This window comes from Sus scrofa, chromosome 9, assembly GCF_054392235.1.
Source record: "Sus scrofa isolate SSC_HxYL_T2T_F1_AM1 chromosome 9, Sscrofa_HxYL_maternal_Yorkshire_Landrace_v2.0, whole genome shotgun sequence".
NCBI classification, from domain to species: domain Eukaryota; kingdom Metazoa; phylum Chordata; class Mammalia; order Artiodactyla; family Suidae; genus Sus; species Sus scrofa.
The window spans coordinates 48,660,217-48,679,728 of NC_139391.1; the positions used below are offsets into that span (position 1 = coordinate 48,660,217).

General features: G+C 45.4%; 1 protein-coding gene across 22 annotated transcripts in view; it reads left to right on the top strand.

The window, feature by feature from the left end:
• The window catches only part of SORL1 (sortilin related receptor 1), a 218,259-nt gene that overhangs the window by 96,095 nt on the left and 102,652 nt on the right, over positions 1 to 19,512 (top strand). For 11 of the 22 annotated variants that reach the window (XM_084978368.1, XM_084978367.1, XM_084978370.1 and 8 more), the window contains 5 exons: positions 3,973 to 4,074; positions 5,093 to 5,262; positions 11,016 to 11,208; positions 14,136 to 14,253; positions 14,997 to 15,070. In XM_084978368.1, coding sequence (XP_084834494.1) covers positions 3,973 to 4,074; positions 5,093 to 5,262; positions 11,016 to 11,208; positions 14,136 to 14,253; positions 14,997 to 15,070 — 657 coding nt within the window. Of the gene's footprint in view, positions 1 to 3,969; positions 4,075 to 5,092; positions 5,263 to 11,015; positions 11,209 to 14,135; positions 14,254 to 14,996; positions 15,071 to 19,512 lie in introns of all 22 variants that reach the window. The other 11 variants (XM_084978363.1, XM_084978364.1, XM_084978360.1 and 8 more) reach the window with 1 other exon arrangement.

The following is a 19,512-nucleotide window of genomic DNA, read 5'->3' on the forward strand; positions in this document are numbered from 1 at the left end:
ATGTGAACTAGTCGGGTTTGTTAGTGCTGAGCCACAACGGGAACTCCATAGAATGATACCCTCGTTAATGAAAAAAGTTGAGTTGCACAACAGTATTTCTATCACGATCTAATCTGTACGTGAAAAAGAAATTTGCACATGTCGGTTTGGCATTGTGTTCAGCTACCGGTATCAGACTAGACATAAAAGCAGCTTAGCCAGCACAGAGGTTTGCTTTTCTCTCATCAGTGCTGCCTGGAGGTAGGCCGTCTAGGGCTGGTATATTGTTACCCTGGTGTTATAGGGACCCAGGCCTCTATCTTTCTGTTCTACCAGCCAAATTAATGATTTCTATTCTCAGAGTTTCCTTGTGGTCTAAGATATTTGTTAGCCTTCCATTCTCTTGGCTGAATGAGAGGCAGGCAGGCCAGCATAGGACCCCTTCCAGCCGATTTGGTGCCTTTAAGCAGCTTTCTTAGAAACTCAGCACAGCATCTGTTTGCATCTCCTTGTTTGGGACTCAGTCACATGACCACCCAGAGTTGCAGGAAAGGAAGAGAGCCTTAGACTTTTATTAGGGTGGCCATCCAGGACCTGTTGCTTGGAAGAAAGGGATGATGGATATTGGGGTAGGTAAATGTAGCACTGTCTGTCACTATGTAAGTGTGCCCAGGGTGATGGCACCAAGTTTTTTTTTTTTTTTTTTTTTTTTTTTTTTGTCTTTTTGCTATTTCTTGGGCCGCTCCTGCGGCATATGGAGGTTCCCAGGCTAGGGGTCGAATCGGAGCTGTAGCCACCGGCCTATGCCAGAGCCACAGCAACGCGGGATCCGAGCCGCGTCTGCAACCTACACCACAGCTCACGGCAACGCCGGATCATTAACCCACTGAGCAAGGGCAGGGACTGAACCCGCAACCTCATGGTTCCTAGTTGGATTCGTTAACCACTGCGCCACGACGGGAACTCCCACCAAGTATTTCTAAAGGAACAGCCCAGAGTCTGTTACTGGTGGCCACTTTGGGAGTAGAAAGGAAGCGGAACGTCTCCATTTTACCGGTATCTGTCTGCTGTTGGGGTGCTTTTCATGAGTATGTTTCACTTTTATGATAATTATGGTAAAGAAGAACCCAGCAACCAACAAAAACCTCTAGTTTATTAAGACATATCTTACAGGCGTTCCCTGGTGGCCTGGCAGTCAAGTGGTGGTGTCATTGCTGTGGCTCCGATTTGCTCTATGGCCTGGGAACTTCTGTATACTGTGGGTGTGGCCAAAAAGAAAAGGAAATACAGCTTACAATCAACAGTGCGCCACAGTTTCATTGTTAATACTTTTCTTGGTGGTAGTGAAATATTAAAATAACTCTTTCATGAATGTATTAGGAGTAAACCTAATTATCGAGATTTAGGACTAACTCTCTCAGAAGGAAGTGGGATGGATGTGTTCAGAGGCTTTTCATGACCTTCGTATTCTGTGATTTTTTTGCATTTATGCCTTGGTTTCCATTCTCTGTTCTCAGGCCTCCTAGCAGCCGTCATTAAAAACATTTAATAATGGGCCTGAGTGTCACTGAGAAGAATGGCTCCTTTTCTAAGGTCTAACTGCAGTAGGGAGTAATGAAGAAACATATAAAGCATAAAAAAAGTGTTTCATTGATATCTCTGTATTTACATAAATTCATAAGGATTTATATAGGTGATACATCAACTGACCTTTTTATTTTTTCTCAGCTGACCTTTTTACATAGCTATAAAACTTTATTGACTTAAGGAGGGCTTTGGGGATGTACACATAGCAGTTTTGCTGGGAACTCTTTTCTTATTCAGGGAACGCATTTTGTGTTTTCAATCCATTACTTCTTCAGCGCCATACCGAGGACAAGCTAAAGCTATTGTGTGGTTTTCAGGGTACCATTTTGGAAAGGCAGTCTTTTATGCTTCCCTACCTGGCCTATTTAAAAAACCTACTTTTGGAGGTCCCTGGTGGCTCAGTGGGTTAAGGATCCAGTGGTGTCACTGCTGTGGTGCAGGTTCAATCCCTGGTCCAGGAACTTCTGGATGCTGCAAGTGCGGCCTAAAACAACAACAGCATAAGAATTAACTACTTTTTTTTTTTTTTTTTTTACCTTTTTAGGGCTGCCCCGTGGCATATAGAGGTTGCCAGGCTAGGGGTCGAATCAGAGCTGTAGCCACTGGCCACAGCCACAACAACACCAGATCCAAGCGGTGTCTGTGACCTACACCACAGCTCATGGCAACGCTGGATCCTTAACCCACTGAGCCAGGGATCAAATCATCATCCTCATGGATGCTAGTCAGATTTATTTCTGCTGAGCCATGACAGGAACTCCAGGAATTAACTACTCTTAACCAGTGTTCAGTGGTGGCTTTTTTTTTTTTTTTTTTTTTGTCTTTTCTAGGGCCACTCCTGCGGCATATGGAGGTTCCCAGGCTTGGGGTCCAATTAGAGCTGTTACCACTGGCCTACACCACAGCCACAGCAACACAGGATCCAAGCCGTGTCTGTGACCTACACCACGGCTCACGGCAACGCCGGATCCTTAACCCACTGAGCAAGGCCAGGGATCGAACCCGCAACCTCATGGTTCCTAGTCGGATTTGTTAACCACTGCGCCACCACGGGAACTCCCTCTGTGGTGGCTTGGAAAAAAAAAAAAAATATATATATATATGTGTGTGTGTATAAATATATACATATATAAATAAATATAAATATATATATAAATATATGTGTACACACTCACTGCTACTTTAATAAAAAATAACTTCATGTTCATCCCCTTGTCCTTCACAGTATTTTTGGACAGACGTGAGCATAGGGCATTTAATTGTTATAGTGCAGTTCAGAGAAATAAGTAGCTTCCATCCATGCTCTATAGGAATTAAAATCTGCAGTAAATAGTAGCAGCATAGCCACGATAAGTGCAGCCAAACACCTGCTGGTGAGTCTGATCATCATTCTTGTGATGATGTCCATGTGAGGATGGGCCTCCCTGTTTGTGTGTGACCTTGGCCCTGTCACAAGACTTTGGGCCTGAAAAAGCTATCTAGAGCCTTTACAGTGGTTCTTAATCCTTTTCTGAATCGTGTCCCTTTTGAGAATCAGGTAAAGTGTATGTAAAGTGTATATACCCTCCCAAGCAGAATGAGTGAGTGCATCTGTATAGAAAATTTGTGTTTATTTTGGGGTTCTTAGACCATTGAAACCCATATACCGAGTCCTGATTCAATCAGCTTCTCATTTTATGGATGAATAAACTGGGACCTAGAGAATTTTAATAATTTCCTTAGGTGGCACAGCTAGCTCTTGCTCTAGTGCTTTTATACACATTTTCAAGCTTCCACCTGTGGTTTAGTATCTCCAGAATGCAGTGTGATGTAGTCAGTATCATGTGAAATATTCCATTTTCTACCAAACAAAACATATTCTAGCAAAAGACTTTAATCAATAAGTATTAAAAGTTTGAAAAATAGAATCAATCAAAATTTCTTCCATCTTGGAACGAATTAAGCTCAAGGGGATCCTTGTGTTCTGCAAATAGGAGAAAGGGGAGGAGGATATGTTACATATGCATACTGTGCATTCTGGGTGTGTGGTGGATCTCGGGGGGTGGGGGGGGTGTTAGTTTGGGAGCCGTAGGCTCCTCCCCATCTGCCTCACCAGCCTCTCCCTTTCCCTCTCTGCTTCAGCTTCCGCAGCCTCGGTCCTCCCTCCCAAGGTCAAGTGCTCCCACCTTACCATTGTCCTTCCTCTTCACATGCTAGCATGTCTCCTGCAGACCAGGTGTCTAGGATAAAGTGGGTCAGCCCAAGCTGACCAGTGACAGCAAACACTGAAAAAATGTGCACATGTACTCACACTGTTTTGTGTCTTCAGTAGAATCGGAGGGGTCTGACTTCTCTGTTTCCCTTCTTGCCGATTTCAAGTGGCTATAACATGACACAATTGATTTTTTTCCTCCTCTTCCTCAGCAGCATCTCTTCGGCAGTCAGCAGCCGTCTTCTGTCCAGCTCTGGGTCTCCTTTGGCCGGAAGCCCATGCGAGCAGCCCAATTTGTCACAAGACATCCTATCAATGTGAGTGGGGTCTGCGTGGGGGGTGGGGAAGGAGTGCCATGGTCCCCATGCTGAGGTCAGGGGAGGGCTGGGGAGTGGATATTTGATGGAGGGTCCCTGAAGTCCCTTTGTAGATTGGTCTCTATAGGGAACCGTTATGCTCTGGGCATCTCGGTCTGTTTTTTCCCCTCTTCACTTTTTGAAGTGGAGCTGAATGGGAGCCTTAATTTGCTTTAAGTGGAGAGAGATTGGCAGAGAGGCTTGGAGCCAGCATCAATGGGCTCAGTGTGCCAGTGCTGAAGGAATGGGAGATTAATGACAGCCGTAGTTATTTATTAAGTACCTGCTGTGTTGCTCCCGGATGGCGAGGTTCCAAAAGGGGATAAGATTGGAGTCTGACCCTTTTAGAAACAGTCGGGTTGAAGAGCCTGAGAATGGAGCCGAGGAAGAAACCACGCACAGCTGATGGCTTGACCATGTGGTGTGTGTTAGAACATAGTGAGCGATGGAGAAGGTCAGGGTGGGCTGGGTCATCAGAGGAGGGACCACGGGGAGGAGGAGGTGGCATGTGAAGGCCTTGATGCCTGGAGTTGGTGCCATAGATGGTTCGTGGCTCAGAGGAGTATGTGATGGAAAACATACTTATCGATTCTCTGCTTTCTCTGGGCTCCACCTTCCATCAGTCACCTGCCAGAAGAGAGCAGGGAAGTCAGGCACATTGTCCGTATTGTACTTTGCACTAATGATGGGGAGACATTCTTAACTAAGGGCGGTTTCTGCATTGTTTATGGAGTTGGGACCCATTGTTATGTTGTGTCCCATCTACTGGGCAGGGGGGGGTGCTGCTCCAGCAGGGCAGCCTCGGTTTCCCCAAAAAGAGTTAGCCAAACCTCTTCCTCAAGATGGGGAGGCTTTCCATGGGCTTCAAGCCCCCACACCTCCTGGGACACTGTGGAATCATTGCTTTAGCAGAGGGAATGTCCACACGAGGCATGTGTGCTTTTTTGACTTGTGTCTTTTTTGACTTTTGACCCTGAAGGAATACTACATCGCGGATGCCTCCGAGGACCAGGTGTTTGTGTGTGTCAGTCATAGCAACAACCGCACCAACCTGTACATCTCGGAGGCAGAGGGGCTGAAGTTCTCCCTGTCTCTGGAGAATGTGCTCTATTATAGCCCGGGAGGGGCGGGCAGTGACACGCTGGTGAGGTAAGGAGACGGTGAGGCCGGCCCTGCTTTCTCAGCCCAGCATGACCTCTAGGTGGGCATTATCAGTTCGGCTTGACCCGGCTCACCTTCCCAGAAACTTCTGGTTTGGGGGGTGGCAGGTGCTTAAGGCCTTTAAAAAAAAAAAACCCCACGTGATGCTCATGTGATGGTATGGGATGCAGAGGCTGAGCACCGCTGCCCTCGGTGACACTTAGGTCACAGCCACTGTGTCAGTCACTCCTCTGGGCTTCTTTCATTCAGTCACCTGCTTTTGTGTTCTCAGAGCCAGTGGGAAAGAGTACTTATGAAACTTCATCAGCCTGGGCCAGCTGGCGTATGTGGCCACAAGGCCCTGCCTCCACGTGACTCTAGTTAATTGTCATCATTTTATGTTTTCAGTAATTGCAAGGTATTGTTCTGCGGTGTCTGTGGTAGGACACCAGCAGCATTGATCCTTTATCAGCCATCCCATGCTCGGAGTCGTCCTGCAGGGGTGGGTGTTCTTGGGCCGTGGAGGAGCCCAGGGTTCGGGTGGGTGGATGCTGTGAATCCGTGGGTGGCACCATGATCCATCAGTGCCACGAGGCCATTTACTCTCATTTGTCGTGTGACAAACTAGACTTTTGTGTGTCTGACTGTGATGAAGATGACTCTCTGCTCTTGGGAAGAGCCGTCTGAGGCAGGGCTGGGCGGGAGGGGTTGCAGACTGACTGGTCTGCAGTGAGGTCTGGCCCGCAGGCTGTGACCACCAGGTCAAAGGGCATGTCCTGGCTACCCACTGCCCCTCTTCATGCTGTCAGTTCATTCCGTCATCAGTTCATTTGGCACGTGTGCTGCTGCTTGGCACTGGGAGTGTTCCATGTACAGCCGCGAAATAATGTGTACAGCCGGGAACACAGAACAAAGTCCTTGTTTTATGGAGCTTTTAATTGGAGGGAAGACAGAATATAAACAAATATGTGCTCTGCTTACAATGGTGAGTGCTGAGCAGAAGAATAAATCGAGATAAGAGGATGGGGTTACGAGGATATTACTTTATATTGGCTGATCGTGGAAGGCTGTTCCAGGAGGGTGACATCTGAGCAGGTGCCTGAATTACATCAGGGAGGGAAGTGGGGATACCTGGGGAGGAACGTTGCAGACAAGAACCATCAGGCACAGGGACATTGAGGGAAGATTTTGTTGGTTTATTTTGGGAGCAGTGAGGAGGCCAGGGTGGGTCAAACAGCTGATGGAGGGGAGCGAGCGAAGATACAGGAACCAGGAGAGCAGGGCTCAGCTTGTATAGGGCCCTCAAGAGTGTAGACAGAACTTTTTTTTTGCTTCTGATCTTGATGGAGGGCTTTGACCAGAACCTGGACGTCATTTGATTTAACCTGTTATGTTTTGGGGAAACCATTTTAAAAAATGTGAATTGCATTATGTAAAGGAAAGTGCGTAACACATACATGGACAGTGTTATAAATCATTTTAAGTGAACCCTTGTGACTTATCTTTACTTTTTAGTCCTTTTTTTTTTTATTTTTTTTTAGGAGTTGCACCCGTGGCATATGGAGTTCCCAGGCTAGAGATCAAATTGGAGCTGCAGCTGCTGGCCTATACCCCAGCCAGAGCAACGCCAAATTTGAGCCGCATCTGTGACCTACATTACAGCTCATGGTAACACCGGATCCTTAACCCATTGAGTGAGGCCAGGGTTTGAACCCACATCCTCATGGACACTGATCAGGTTCGTTACCTCTGAACCATGATGGGAAATCCTGACTTTATTTGAAGAAGCCATCCTAGATGTCGGGTGGAAAGAAGCAGACTTTGATGTGTCTGGCGGGGACAGCACTGGAAGCCCGGGGACTTGCTATGAGAAGATTTGCTGAAATCCAGGCCAGTGGAAATCAATGTTGGCTCGACCCAGAGCAGTAGCAGTGGAGGTGACAGAAATGGTCAAATTCTTACTATTTGCTGATGGATTTGCTGATGGATTGGACGAAGGGATGAGAGGAGCACGAGTCGGGGACCCAGCGCAGCTTGGACTGAGCAGCTGGCACAGTGATGGTTTCAGACTGTCATGGAGGGCTGGGTGAGGTGTGTGGGGGCAGGGGTGGGGATCAGAGTTCCAGTTTGGACTTAGTGGATTGGAGTGTGATGTAGACTCACAGGTTATTTATCGTTCAGCATCTTATAATGTCTTATAAACCATTCCTGCCATGATTCATCCTCAGGTTGTTCTGGTTTGGTCAGTCACAGCCCCTTCGGGCTGATTCCCGTTGCTTTTTCTTTTTAATGATTTATTGAGATGAAGTCTGCCTAACGTAAACTTGACCATTTTTGAAGTGAACAGTGCAGTGGCATTTAGCTCTTCCAACCCTGTTGTGCAACCACCCACTTTATCTTAATTCCCAAACATTTACATTTTCATTTCCCCCCAAGAAAACCCCTTACTCATTCAGCAGTTTCTCACCACTCACTCCTCCTCCAGCTCCTGGCAATCACCATGCTACTTTCTGTCTCGACAGATTTGCTTCTTCTGGCTGTTTTTCTTTTTTCCTTTTTATGGCTGCACCTGCAGCACATGGAAGCTCCCAGGCTGGAGGTTGAGTTAGAGCTGCAGCTGTAGGCCGACACCACAGCTGCACGTGATCTGAGCTGCATCTACAACCTACACCACATCCTGCAGCACTGAGTGACGCCAGGGATTGAACAAACCCACATCCTCATGGAACCCTCATGTCGGGTTCTTACTGAGCCACAGTGGGAACTCCTCTGGCTCGTTTGTACAAATGGAGTCATACTGTGACACCTGACGTTTGTGCCTGGCTTCTTATCCTGTGTGTAATGTGTTCAAGGTTCGTCCACGTGTAATACCTGTAAATACCTCATTCCTTTGCAAGGGTACTATGCTCCTCCTTTATAATTAAAATCACGAATCACAGTCGGCCTTTTGCCAGCTCGTTGTTTGTCACCTTTGAGAGCCTCTGACTGTGGGGCTGATAAGTCACAGCTTGGCCAAGGTTTCTTTGACTTCTGCATTTGTCATCTGTTCAGGATGGAGATGGTGACAGGGCAGAGCGTGAGCTCAAGGCTGCAGAGAGCGGCTCCCCAGGAGTGGGAACCTCAGAGACACGGCCGTAGGGCCACCGCCCTTGCAGTGATGGCCCTTCACGTGGCTGTAGATGTCCCTCCCGCCCTGCCCGAGTATGCATGCGGTCCAGTTAGGAAATTGAAGATGGATGTACGTCAGGACTCACAGGCTGACGTTCTCCTCAGCCTTCTTACTTTTTTTCTTCAGATTTTATCTCAGGGCCGGAGATGTTCAGATGTGCTCACCAGACTGACCTTTGTCATCTGCGTCTCCATCTCAGCGCCAGGAAATGGGAGAAGGGCACATGAGCAGATTACGTGGGCAGGCTGGCTTAACTTAAAACCGAACCAAACAAAATGAGCTATTCTTTGAGCTCAGTAGGCAAGTGTGGTACCAAGGACCTGGATCTCATTACTTAGAGTCCTGGGGAAGGAACTCTTACTGGCTGACCCTGTCCTTGGCGAGAGGTGCCAAGTAGGGCTCTCATGGAGGCAGCATCTAGCTGGAGAGACAGATGCGACAGGAGAGGCAACAGGCCTGCGGGGCACCCTGACCTGCTGGATTTTGCACTGAGAGGGGCTGGGGGTCCCAACGAGCTGTCTCTCAAGGGGAGAAGCAGGTGGCGAGAACCAGTGGGAATAGACAGAAGAAAACGGGAAGGGGCCTGGGGGAGTCACATCTCTATAGGATGTGAAGTGTTGGAGGCAGGTGACAGGACGGACGGGGGCCTGGAGTTGGAGGAGCTTGTGGGGGCTACCAAGCACAGGCTTCTGCTTGGATCTAGAAGATAAAACTCCAGGAGAAGAGACCCGGGAAAGAAATAGGGCTCCTCAAAATGAGAGGAACTCAGATCCCACAGAGATCTTGAAAGAAGCCAGGACACCTGAGGACGGCTGACCTCCCGATGACGCAGGCCCGCTGAGCTGGACGGAGGGCAGGAGGGTAACAGACCTCGGCCCGATTCCTAAGGAAGCAACTGAAAAGTCACCAGAACAGCCCCTGAGGAAACCGTGTTTGGTCTCCTGGCAGGTGTTTTCTTGAGGATCTTGCTCTGCTTCTCTGGCTGGGGTGGGCCTGCCACTAATGTGCACGTCCTTCTGTCTCTGGTGGCCCAACAGTCGTCCAGATGTGTATGACAGATAACGGAAAAGAGCAGTTTTGTGCTTCTTTGCAAAGCCCCATGCCTCAGAACCCTCTAAAGAACCCACTTTCAATTTTAAAGACCAAGTGGGAACTGGGGGTGCCCTTTCTCAGAGATCTGCTGTATTTGTAATGGGTGTCCCATCTTGGCGTAAAATTGCTTTCCAGGGAAATTGCAGTTATCTGGGTACCGCTGTTAAGGCCAGGGAGGGTCTTGCTCTCTCCCTGCCTGTTAATAAGCATGACCTCAAGGTTTCCAGAACATCTTTGATGCATCTGCTGTGTCCTGGAGAAGAGGTTCTACTCTGCTCCCTAACAGAAACCCTGTGGGCTTCTCTCTGATCAGGGTGTTAGCTGGTAAGATGTACATATCTGGGCAGTGTAACCCCTTAGCTGTAGTCCTACCGATTGGGTTACATCACAAGGCCCGGCACTGTTCTTAGTATCTGGCAGGTTTGGTTTGTTTCCTGTTTGTCCAGGTTCATTGGAGGGAGGATTTGGTGGAAAAATACATGAGGCTCTGACATCAGCTTTTCTGGCTTGTAGTTATCGTTCTGAACCCCACATGAAGAATAATTGATCCAATGAGCATCTTGTCCCTCAAAGTTAAAAAAAATGACTTTTTTTTTTTTTTTAAAAAAAAAGGGCAGGAGTTGTTGTCTTGGCTCAGTGGTAATGAACCCGACTAGTATCCATGAGGACCTGGGTTTGATCTCTGGCCATGCCCAGTGGGTTAAGGATCTGGCATTGCTGTGAACTGTCGTGTAGGTTGCAGACATGGCTCAGATCCCTGCATTGCTATGGCTGTGGCATAGGCTGGCAGCTGCAGCTCCAGTTCGACCCCTAGCCTGGGAACTTCCTATGCCTCAGGTGTGGCCCTAAAAAGCAATAAATAAATAAATGAAGGGCAGATTATTCAGCCATTAAAAAGGAATGAAGGAGTTTCCATTTGTGGCTCAGCCGGTTAAGAACCGACATAGTGTTCATGAGGATGTGGGTTTGATCCCTGGCCTTGCTTAGTGGGCTAAGGATCTGGTGTTGCCATGGCTATGGAGTAGGTTGAAGCTGCAATTCCAATTGAACCCTTAGCCTGGGAACCTCCATGTATTGCAGGTGCAGCCCTCCCTTTTTTAAAAAAGAAATATGTGTGGTACAGTATGGATAGACCCTGAAATTAGGCTGAGAGAAAATAACCAGATATAAGTACAAAAAGCCACATATTATATGATTCCATTTATATGAAATATCCAGGAGAGGCAAACTCCATAGAGACAGGAAACTGATGAGTGGTTGGCAGTGTCTGGGCTGGGAAGGGAAAGTGGGCTGGGGCTGCCAGCGGGTACGGCGTGTCCCTTTGAGGTGACGCAAATGCTCTGGAACTACATAGTGACGATGGTTGGGAAACCTTGGGAAGGTACTTAATGCACTGAACTTTCTACTTTAAAACGGTTCAATTTTATGTTATGTAAAATAGAAACATACCAAGCAAGCCATGAATTTAGGCTCCCAGCTGTTGTTTTTTCTCTTACTGCAGGTATTTTGCCAACGAACCATTTGCGGACTTCCACCGCGTGGAGGGGTTACAGGGAGTCTACATTGCTACTCTGATTAATGGTTCCATGAATGAGGAGAATATGAGATCAGTCATCACCTTTGACAAAGGAGGCACGTGGGAATTCCTTCAGGCTCCCGCCTTCACGGAATATGGAGAGAAGATCAATTGTGAGGTATAGATGCTTTACTCTTACTTGCATTCTTCATACACATGTTTAGCTATAGTTCTCCCCTTCTGGTTCCCAAACACTGCTCCAAGATAGCTTGGGGTGCCCTAGTGAACTCATGGGGGTGCCATGGGATATTTAATACCGTGATCCCTGACATCTCCTGGTCTCTATGTGAATTACTTCTGTCTTGAGTTAGTTCAACGTTTCGACGCTAGCTCATGCTCTGTGTCTTTTGATGAAGTATCTGTTTTGGCAGTTGATGTGATTCAAAGCAAGTGAGAAAATCAGGGTGGGACAGGAAATGATGGGGGAAGTGTCTTATCAGATTCCAAAGTTTGAGAAGCCGTGCAGGGCTCAACAGGTGTCCATATCCTATTAATAAGTAATTGTGGTTATTTAAGAATGAAATGAAAAATTTATGTGTTTAAAAAATTTTTATGCACACACAGAAGCATACATACACACTGTTATTTCGAACTGCTATTAAGTTATTAGAGTTATTAGAGTTAAGTTGTTTCGACTTAACTCTAAAAAAAAAAAACTAATGTTGGTATTTCATCTGGCCTGAGGCTGCTATTAAAAATATTGCTGAGGAGTTCCCTTGTGGCTCACTGAGTTAAGGATCTGGCATTGTCACTGCAGTGGTTTGGGTCACTGCTGTGGCACAGGTTCATCCCTGGCCCAGAAACTTATGTATGCCCTGGGTGCAGCCAAAGAAAAATATTACTGAGACACCAGTTGTGCTTTGAACCAGGACACTTTGGGAATCCGAGCCACAAATTATTATTTCTGGGGAACATCTTTTAAAATTCCACCCTGAATATGATTTATGATTCTGCAGTTCTCCTTACCTGTGGCTTCATCTGAAAAGCTCCTGCTACCAAAGTATGTTATTTGGTCCCGTTAAGTGTTCCCATCTGCCTAAGCAGCCTGTGATCATGATCCCAGCTTATGTGACAACCCACAACTCTATTTATTTTCCTTTCTTTAGGGGATCTAGGTGTTTAAAGTTTGTGGGCAGAAGGAACTCGGGGCGGGGGGAAGAAACAACTGTACCACTCATTTTTGGAGAAACGTTTTAGCTAGACAATTACCTGGTCTCTTGGATTTTTTTTTTGTTTTTCTTTTCTTATTAGGGCTGCACATATGGAAGTTCCTGGGCTAGAGGTCAAATTGGAGCTGCACCTGCCAGCCTGTACCACAGCCACAGCAGCGCTGGATCCAAGCCGCATTTGCCACCTATGCCCCAGCTCATGGCAACACTGGATACTCAACTCACCGAGTAAGGCCAGGGATCAAACCTGCATCCTCAGAGAGACATAGGGTCCTTGACCCACTGAGCCACAACAGGAACTCTGTTGGATTTTTGAAGGTTTTGTTTGCAGAACTCTTAAAATCTGAACAAAATTGATGGAGCCCAGTTTGAGTAACTCGAAGTCTTATAGAGGACACCTGTAGATTTTTGTATAAGTGCAGACTACTTAAACTTTAATGTGGGTCTTTTGGTGTTTATATCTCATATATTATATATCTGAAAGCTTATCAATTAGACTTTCTGACTTTTTAATTGAAGTATCGTTGATTTATAACATGTTAGTTTCACGTGTACAGCACAGTGATTCAGTTATACATATATATAGATATATGTCTCTACATATAGATCTACACATATAGGTATATACATATTTACACACATACACACACACACATACATATATATATTCTTTTACAGATTATAGGTTATTCCCTTACAGGTTATTACGAAATATTGGGTAGAGTTCCCTAGTTCTTGTGGGTCATCTATTTTATATGTAGTAGTGTGTATTTGTTGGTCCCAAACTCCCAATTTATCCCTCCCCCATGCTTTTCCTTTTGGTAACCATTAGTTTGTTTTTTTTTTGTCTGTGCATCTATTTCTGTCTTGTAAATAAGTTCATTTGTGCATACACACACACATACACACTATATATATGTACACACACACACACAAATGTATGTATTTGATTCCACAGTATCATATTTGTCTTTGGCATACTTCACGTAGTATGATAATCTTTAGGTCTATCCGTGTTGCTGCTAAATGACATTATTTGATTCTTTTTTATAGCTGAGTAATTTTCCATTATGTATATATACCATATCTTCTTTATCTGTTCATCTGTCGATGGATGCTTAGGTTGCCTCCATGTCTTGGCTATTATAAATAGTGCTGCTGTGAACAAAGGGGGTGCATGTATCTTTCCAAATTGTGGTTTTCTCCTGATATATGCTGAAGAGTGGGATTGCAAGATCATATGACAACTCCATTTTTAATTTTTTGAGGAACCTTCATACTACTCTCTGTGGCGGCTGTATCAATCTGCATTCCCACCACCAGGGTACAAGGGTTCCTTTTTCTTCACACCCTTGCCGGCCTTCATTATTTGTAGACTTAAAAACATTTTTTTTATTAGAGTATAGCTCATTTACAATATTGTTTCAGTTTCTGCTCTATAGTAGTATTTGTAGACAAAAAGTCGTCAAAAAGATGATGGACTTTCTAACTTCTGATTCTTAGTTTTTCTTCTGACAGAGTCACTTAAATCACATTTGAAGTACATCTCTACCGACTTAGAAAATAAATACCATGAGATCATTTCATTTCTCTCGAGTTCTGAGGGCACGAGAGAACCTCTAGGTAACGTGGACAGAGAGAGAGCTTTCCCGGCTTGGCACTGATCTCTGATTGCTATTCTGAGAGTCTCAGAAGGATTTTTTTCCTTAGGCTTTTCCTTTCCAACGAGAGGCATTTCCCTGGTTCAGGTGCTCATGTGCACCTGGGGGCTGCGGGGACAGCGGGGCCCTGGCTCTGGTTTCCTTTGGATCCGTACTCCATCCCCTGACCTGGCATGGCAGCACCTACTGACAGTGCCTGGAACTTGTGTCCGCAGCTCTCCCAGGGCTGTTCCCTGCACCTGGCCCAGCGGCTCAGTCAGCTGCTCAGCCTCCAGCTCCGGAGGACGCCTATCCTATCCAAAGAGTCGGCGCCGGGTCTCATCATTGCCACTGGTAAGTTGGCTTTGCCTTTGCTCACTGCTAGGTTCTGCCATTTGCATCTGTGTAGCCAAATGCGTAGTAACCTCTGCTGCCTGTGGCTGTAATGTCCGTCTAGGCTTTGAGATGTCTTAGTTGCTAAATGACTTAGAATTCCTAGTTGGACAAGGTGGGTATCTGACGTATACTTCCATTATTATTTTTTTAATGTTTTTTATTAAAGTATAGTTGATCTACAGTGTTCTGTCAATTTCTGCTGCATATATAGCAAAGTGACCCAGTCATGTACACATGCACACACACACACACACGTTCGTTTTTCTCATATTATCTTCCATCATGTTCTATCCCAAGTGATTGGATATAGTTCCCTGTGCTGTACAGCAGGACCTCATTGATTATCCATTCTAAATGTAATAGCTTGCATCTACCAAGCCCAAACTTCCTGTCCACCCCACTCTCTCCACCTCCCCTTTGACAACCACAAGCCTATTCTCCATGTCTGTGAGCCTGTTTCTGTTTTAAAGATATATTCATTTGTGCCATATTTTAGATTCCACATGTGAGTGACATCATATGGTCTTTGTCTTTTTCTTTCTGACTTGCTTTATTTAGTATGAGAACCTCTAGTTCTGTCCATGTTGCTGCAAATGGCTTGCTTTCTTTTTTATGGCTGAGTAGTATTCCATTCTGTATCTTTACTGCAGTTATCTGACAGAGTCTTGAAATTAAAAGTAATGACGCTCCTTGCATTGTAGGGTCGGTGGGAAAGAACTTGGCGAGCAAGACGAATGTGTACGTCTCCAGCAGTGCCGGAGCCCGGTGGCGAGAGGTCAGTCCCCTGCCCACCCCTGTTCCTGAGAACATGGTCTGTGCTTTGACATCACAGGGTCACACATGGTCAGTGGTGGAGATCAAGACACCAAATATGATTGGAAAGTAGAGAGGTCTCCAGGGCCACCCGCAATGGTCAGCTTCACGGACCTGTCTATTCACGCCCTATCATGGGGGCTCATGATTTGGCCAAAAATGTTACTTTGAATCAAAACCACACTTTTTTTAAACAACTATGAATTTGTGTAAATATTCCAAGATTGTAAGTTCCGTGAGGATAGGGCAATATCTGTTTTGTCACTTCTTTACTCCTGAGACCTAGCAGCATCTGGCACAGTGCTCAGGAAGTGTTTGCTGAACCCATCAGCAAATTGGGATGCAGCTGGAGCGATGTCAGGTCTGAACCTGGCTACTGAATTTTGCGTATCAGTGAAGTCGACGTTGAGCACCTCCTCACAGGGCCATACTCATCTCTGCCAGGGTTGTCTTCTCAGTCTGTGCTGCGGAAGATTCTGTGCTATGGAAGAAGGCTGTTTTCCCTTAAGGTTGTGGAACTCATTTGGATCCTTAGGAACTGGTGACACCAATTCTGAAGGGAGGGCCAGTTCTCTAGTCCCAAAATGCTAACTCAACCTTGGACATGAGAGAATTCCCAAACTTAAAAAAAATAAAAAAGTTTTTCTCCAGCCTCCCGTGACTTACAGGCATCTGGTGTCAGTCTGTAGGGGGTCTCTGCTCTCGGTGACCCACTGATGTGTGTGCAGGGACCCACCAGGCTGCATGTCAGATCTTTTGCAGGCCAAGTGTGATGTCAGGAGTCCTGGGGGGTGGGGTGGGGTGGGGCGGGTTCTCAGAAAAGCCCTCGGAGAGCTCCCATCCTCAGGGGTCTCTTCCTGGCAATGCAATGCGTGCACTTTCAGAGTGAAATACATAAGACGTGAAACAATATTAATACCAATAATAGTAATAATTCGTTTGGGTCTCTGCAGTTTACAGAGACCTGTCCCATACCCTTTCTCACTGGAGGTGGGCCTCATCATTCTGCTGCTGAGAGATCTAGGACCCAGATATGTGTGTGTGTGTGTGTGTGTGTGTGTGTGTGTGTAAGTTAAGGACTACAGAGAACACATTCATCTATTCAGATGAAGGAGATCGTTAAAGCCCGAGTAGTCAAAAAGCGAGAGGAGTTTGGAATTTTTGGGACATCCTTGTCCTGGTCCCAGAGGAAGGATGAAGCGGTGGCTTTCCTCTGCCCTGAAGCCGGACATTCCTTTGGAAATTGTGTGTTCTCTGCGGATAGGCTTGTGGTTTGTTTGTACCTTCTGATGTTGGTGTAATCTGGGATTCGAACATCTGCAAGTGATTTCCTTCTGGGGAGAAAGCAGGGTCTTGTTCCTGCCCCAGTGAAGTGGTGTCTGGCTGGTGCCGGGGCAGCTGTCAGTGCCTCCCGCCAGGCATGCCACACGCCTGCCAACAAGCAGCCGTTGCACAAGGGACCTTATTTTTGGAACTAGCAGGGAACTAATGAGGGGATGAAAAGCTGGAGATGGTCTGTGTGAGCAGGCCTCTGACTCCCCAGGGGCAGCCTTCTCTTTAGAGGGACAGTCGTATCTGAGAGAGGGCGTGCGAGGGGGCAGATGGAGGCCGGGGAAGAGGAAGTGGGGCGCTGTTGACAGATGCTGCCTTGACACCTGATGACTGTAGTTCTTGTTCCTCTTCTACTACTGTTTAGCTGTGCAAATTCTCCAATCCTTCACATTCTATTTTTTTTTATAAAAAACAACTTTATTGAGGCATATGGAAGTATAGTGAACTGCACATACTTCACATATGTAATTTGATCAGAGTTGATCACTGTCACTACAGCTTCACTCACACCACAATTAAGACAGCAAACAGTGCCATTGCCCACGAAGATATCCCTGCGCCCCTTTGCAATGCATCCCTCTCTCTACCTTCATCCCTCCAAATTATTTGTTAGCATTTTCTAGAATGCTGTGCGAACAGACTCAGAGTCTGCAGGCTTTCAGCCTGACCTCTGGCACTCCTTGTGATGATTTTGAGATTCATTTATGTTTCATTTATCAGCACCTCTTTCCTTTTTCATGGTTGATTAGCATCCCATGGTGGGGATAGTCCACGATTTCTTTATCCATTCATCTGTTGATGGACATTCGGGTTTTTGCTGATTACAGATACAGTTGTTACAAGCATTTAATGACATAGATTTTAGGTGGACATTTTTATTTCTCTGGGGTAGATACTGCAGAAAGGAATGGCAGGGCCTCTTGGTGGGTATGTGTCCAGCTTTTAAAAGAATTACTGGATTGTTTTAAATAGCAAACTGTTGGAGTTCCCATCATGGCGTAGCAGAAACAAACCCAACTAATGTCCATGAGGACATGGATTCGATTCCTGGACTTGCTCGGTGGATCGGGGATCCGGCGTTGCCATGAGCTGTGGTGTAAGTTGAAGACATGGCTCGGATCCCGAGTCGCTGTGGCTGTGGTGTAGCCCAGCAGCTGTAGCTCTGATTCGACCCCTAGCCTGGGAACTTCCATGTGCTGCAGGTGTGAACATTAAAAGCAAATAAAATAAAATAGCAAATTGTTTTCCAAAGTGGATGTATTGCTTGACATTTCCACCAGCATGTTGTGAGAGTTCTGATTGCTTTGGGTGCATTCCAACACTTGACTATGGCCAGGCTTTTAAATTTTAGGCGCTTTAATAAGTGCATGTGATTTGTGGTTTTAATTGGCATTTCTTCAATGACAGTGATGTTGAGCTTCTTTTCGTGTGCTCATTGGTCATTTAAAAATATTTTGTGAAATGTCTATTCAGATCTTTTACTTTTTTTTTTTTTTTTTTTTTGCTCTTTAGGGTTGAATCTGTGGTATGTGGAAGTTCCCAGGCTAGGGGATGTATCGAAGCTGCAGCCGCCATCCTACACCACAGCCACAGCAACACAGGATCCGAGCTGCGTCTGTGATCTACACCACAGCTCATGGCAACACTGGATCCTTAACCCACTGATTGGCCAGGGATTGAACCCACATCCTCATGGATACTAGTTGGGTTCGTTACTGTTGAGCCACAATGGGAACTCCTCTTATACCTATTTTATGAGGATTTTCCTTTTTTTTGGCCACACCTTCTATCTCTCTTATCCAATACTGAAAGTCACTTTAGCCGTGTTATGTTTACTGTTTGGATAGTGTATTTTTACCATCCCTTTCTCCATGTGAGACTGTACATTGAAATGTTTCTTATAGGCAGCTTCTAGTGAGGTCTTTTTAATTTATTTTGATAAACTGTTTTGTTTTTTTTTGGCTGTGCCTGCAGCATGTAGAAATTCCTAGGCCAGATATCAAACATGAGCCACAACAGTGACAATGTTGAATCTTTAACCACTAGGCCACCAGGGAACTCCCTCTTTTATTTTAAGCTAAATGCTTAGGCCATTGACATGTATTTATTTTTTTCTACCCTACTCCTCCCACCCCATGCTTGCCCATTGGCATTTAATATCATTATTGATATGGTTGGATTTAGGTCTAATATTTATTTGTTTGTTTATATGTCCTTCCTTTTGTTCCTCTTCCAGTATTCCTCCTTTTGTGTTATTTAGGTATTTTTAACATTCTGTTTTTTATTATCTTTTTATTACACATCTTTATAGTATTAATACTTTCTTAGTGGTTGCTGTAAGGATTACAGCATATATTTTTAATCTTCCATAATTCTTTTTGAATTACTCTTACATTGAACATAATGTTGCACTTGACATAAAATTTAGAAACCTTGCAACCACCTAAGTCCTTTTTCTCTCTTTCCAACTTTTTTGTTCTCATTTTTGTCACATCAGCATACATTGAAAACCCACCAGACACTGTTTTTGTTTTTGTTTTAAATCATAGAGATTTTAAAGAAATTAAGGGGGAAAGCAGTCCTTTCTATTCACTCAGATATTTACTATTTTGCTGGCTCTTCCTTCTTTCCTAAAGATTCCTGTTTCCGCTGGTAAATGTCCGTACAGCCTGGCGACATGCCTTGGGTAGTTGTGTAGAGAAAGTTTACTAGTTAGAGTACTAGTCTACTAGCTCCACATTCGCTAGGTTTTCCTTCATTTGAGAATCTCATTATTTCACCTTCATACCTGGAGGTTATGTTTCTTGGATGGGGTTTGCTGGGTGGATAGTGATTGTCTTTCTGTACAGGCAGACCTCGTTTTATTGTGCTTTGGTAGATAGTGCTGCTTTTTTTTCTTTCTTTCTTTCTTTCTTTTTTTAATGTATTGAAGATTTGTGGCCACTCTGCATTGAGCAAGTCCATCTGCACCATTTTTTTCATCAGCATTTGCCCCCAGATGTCTTGGTCAGATTTGGTGATGCTCACACTATTTGAAACTATTCCTTACTGCCATTATATTTGTTTTGGTCA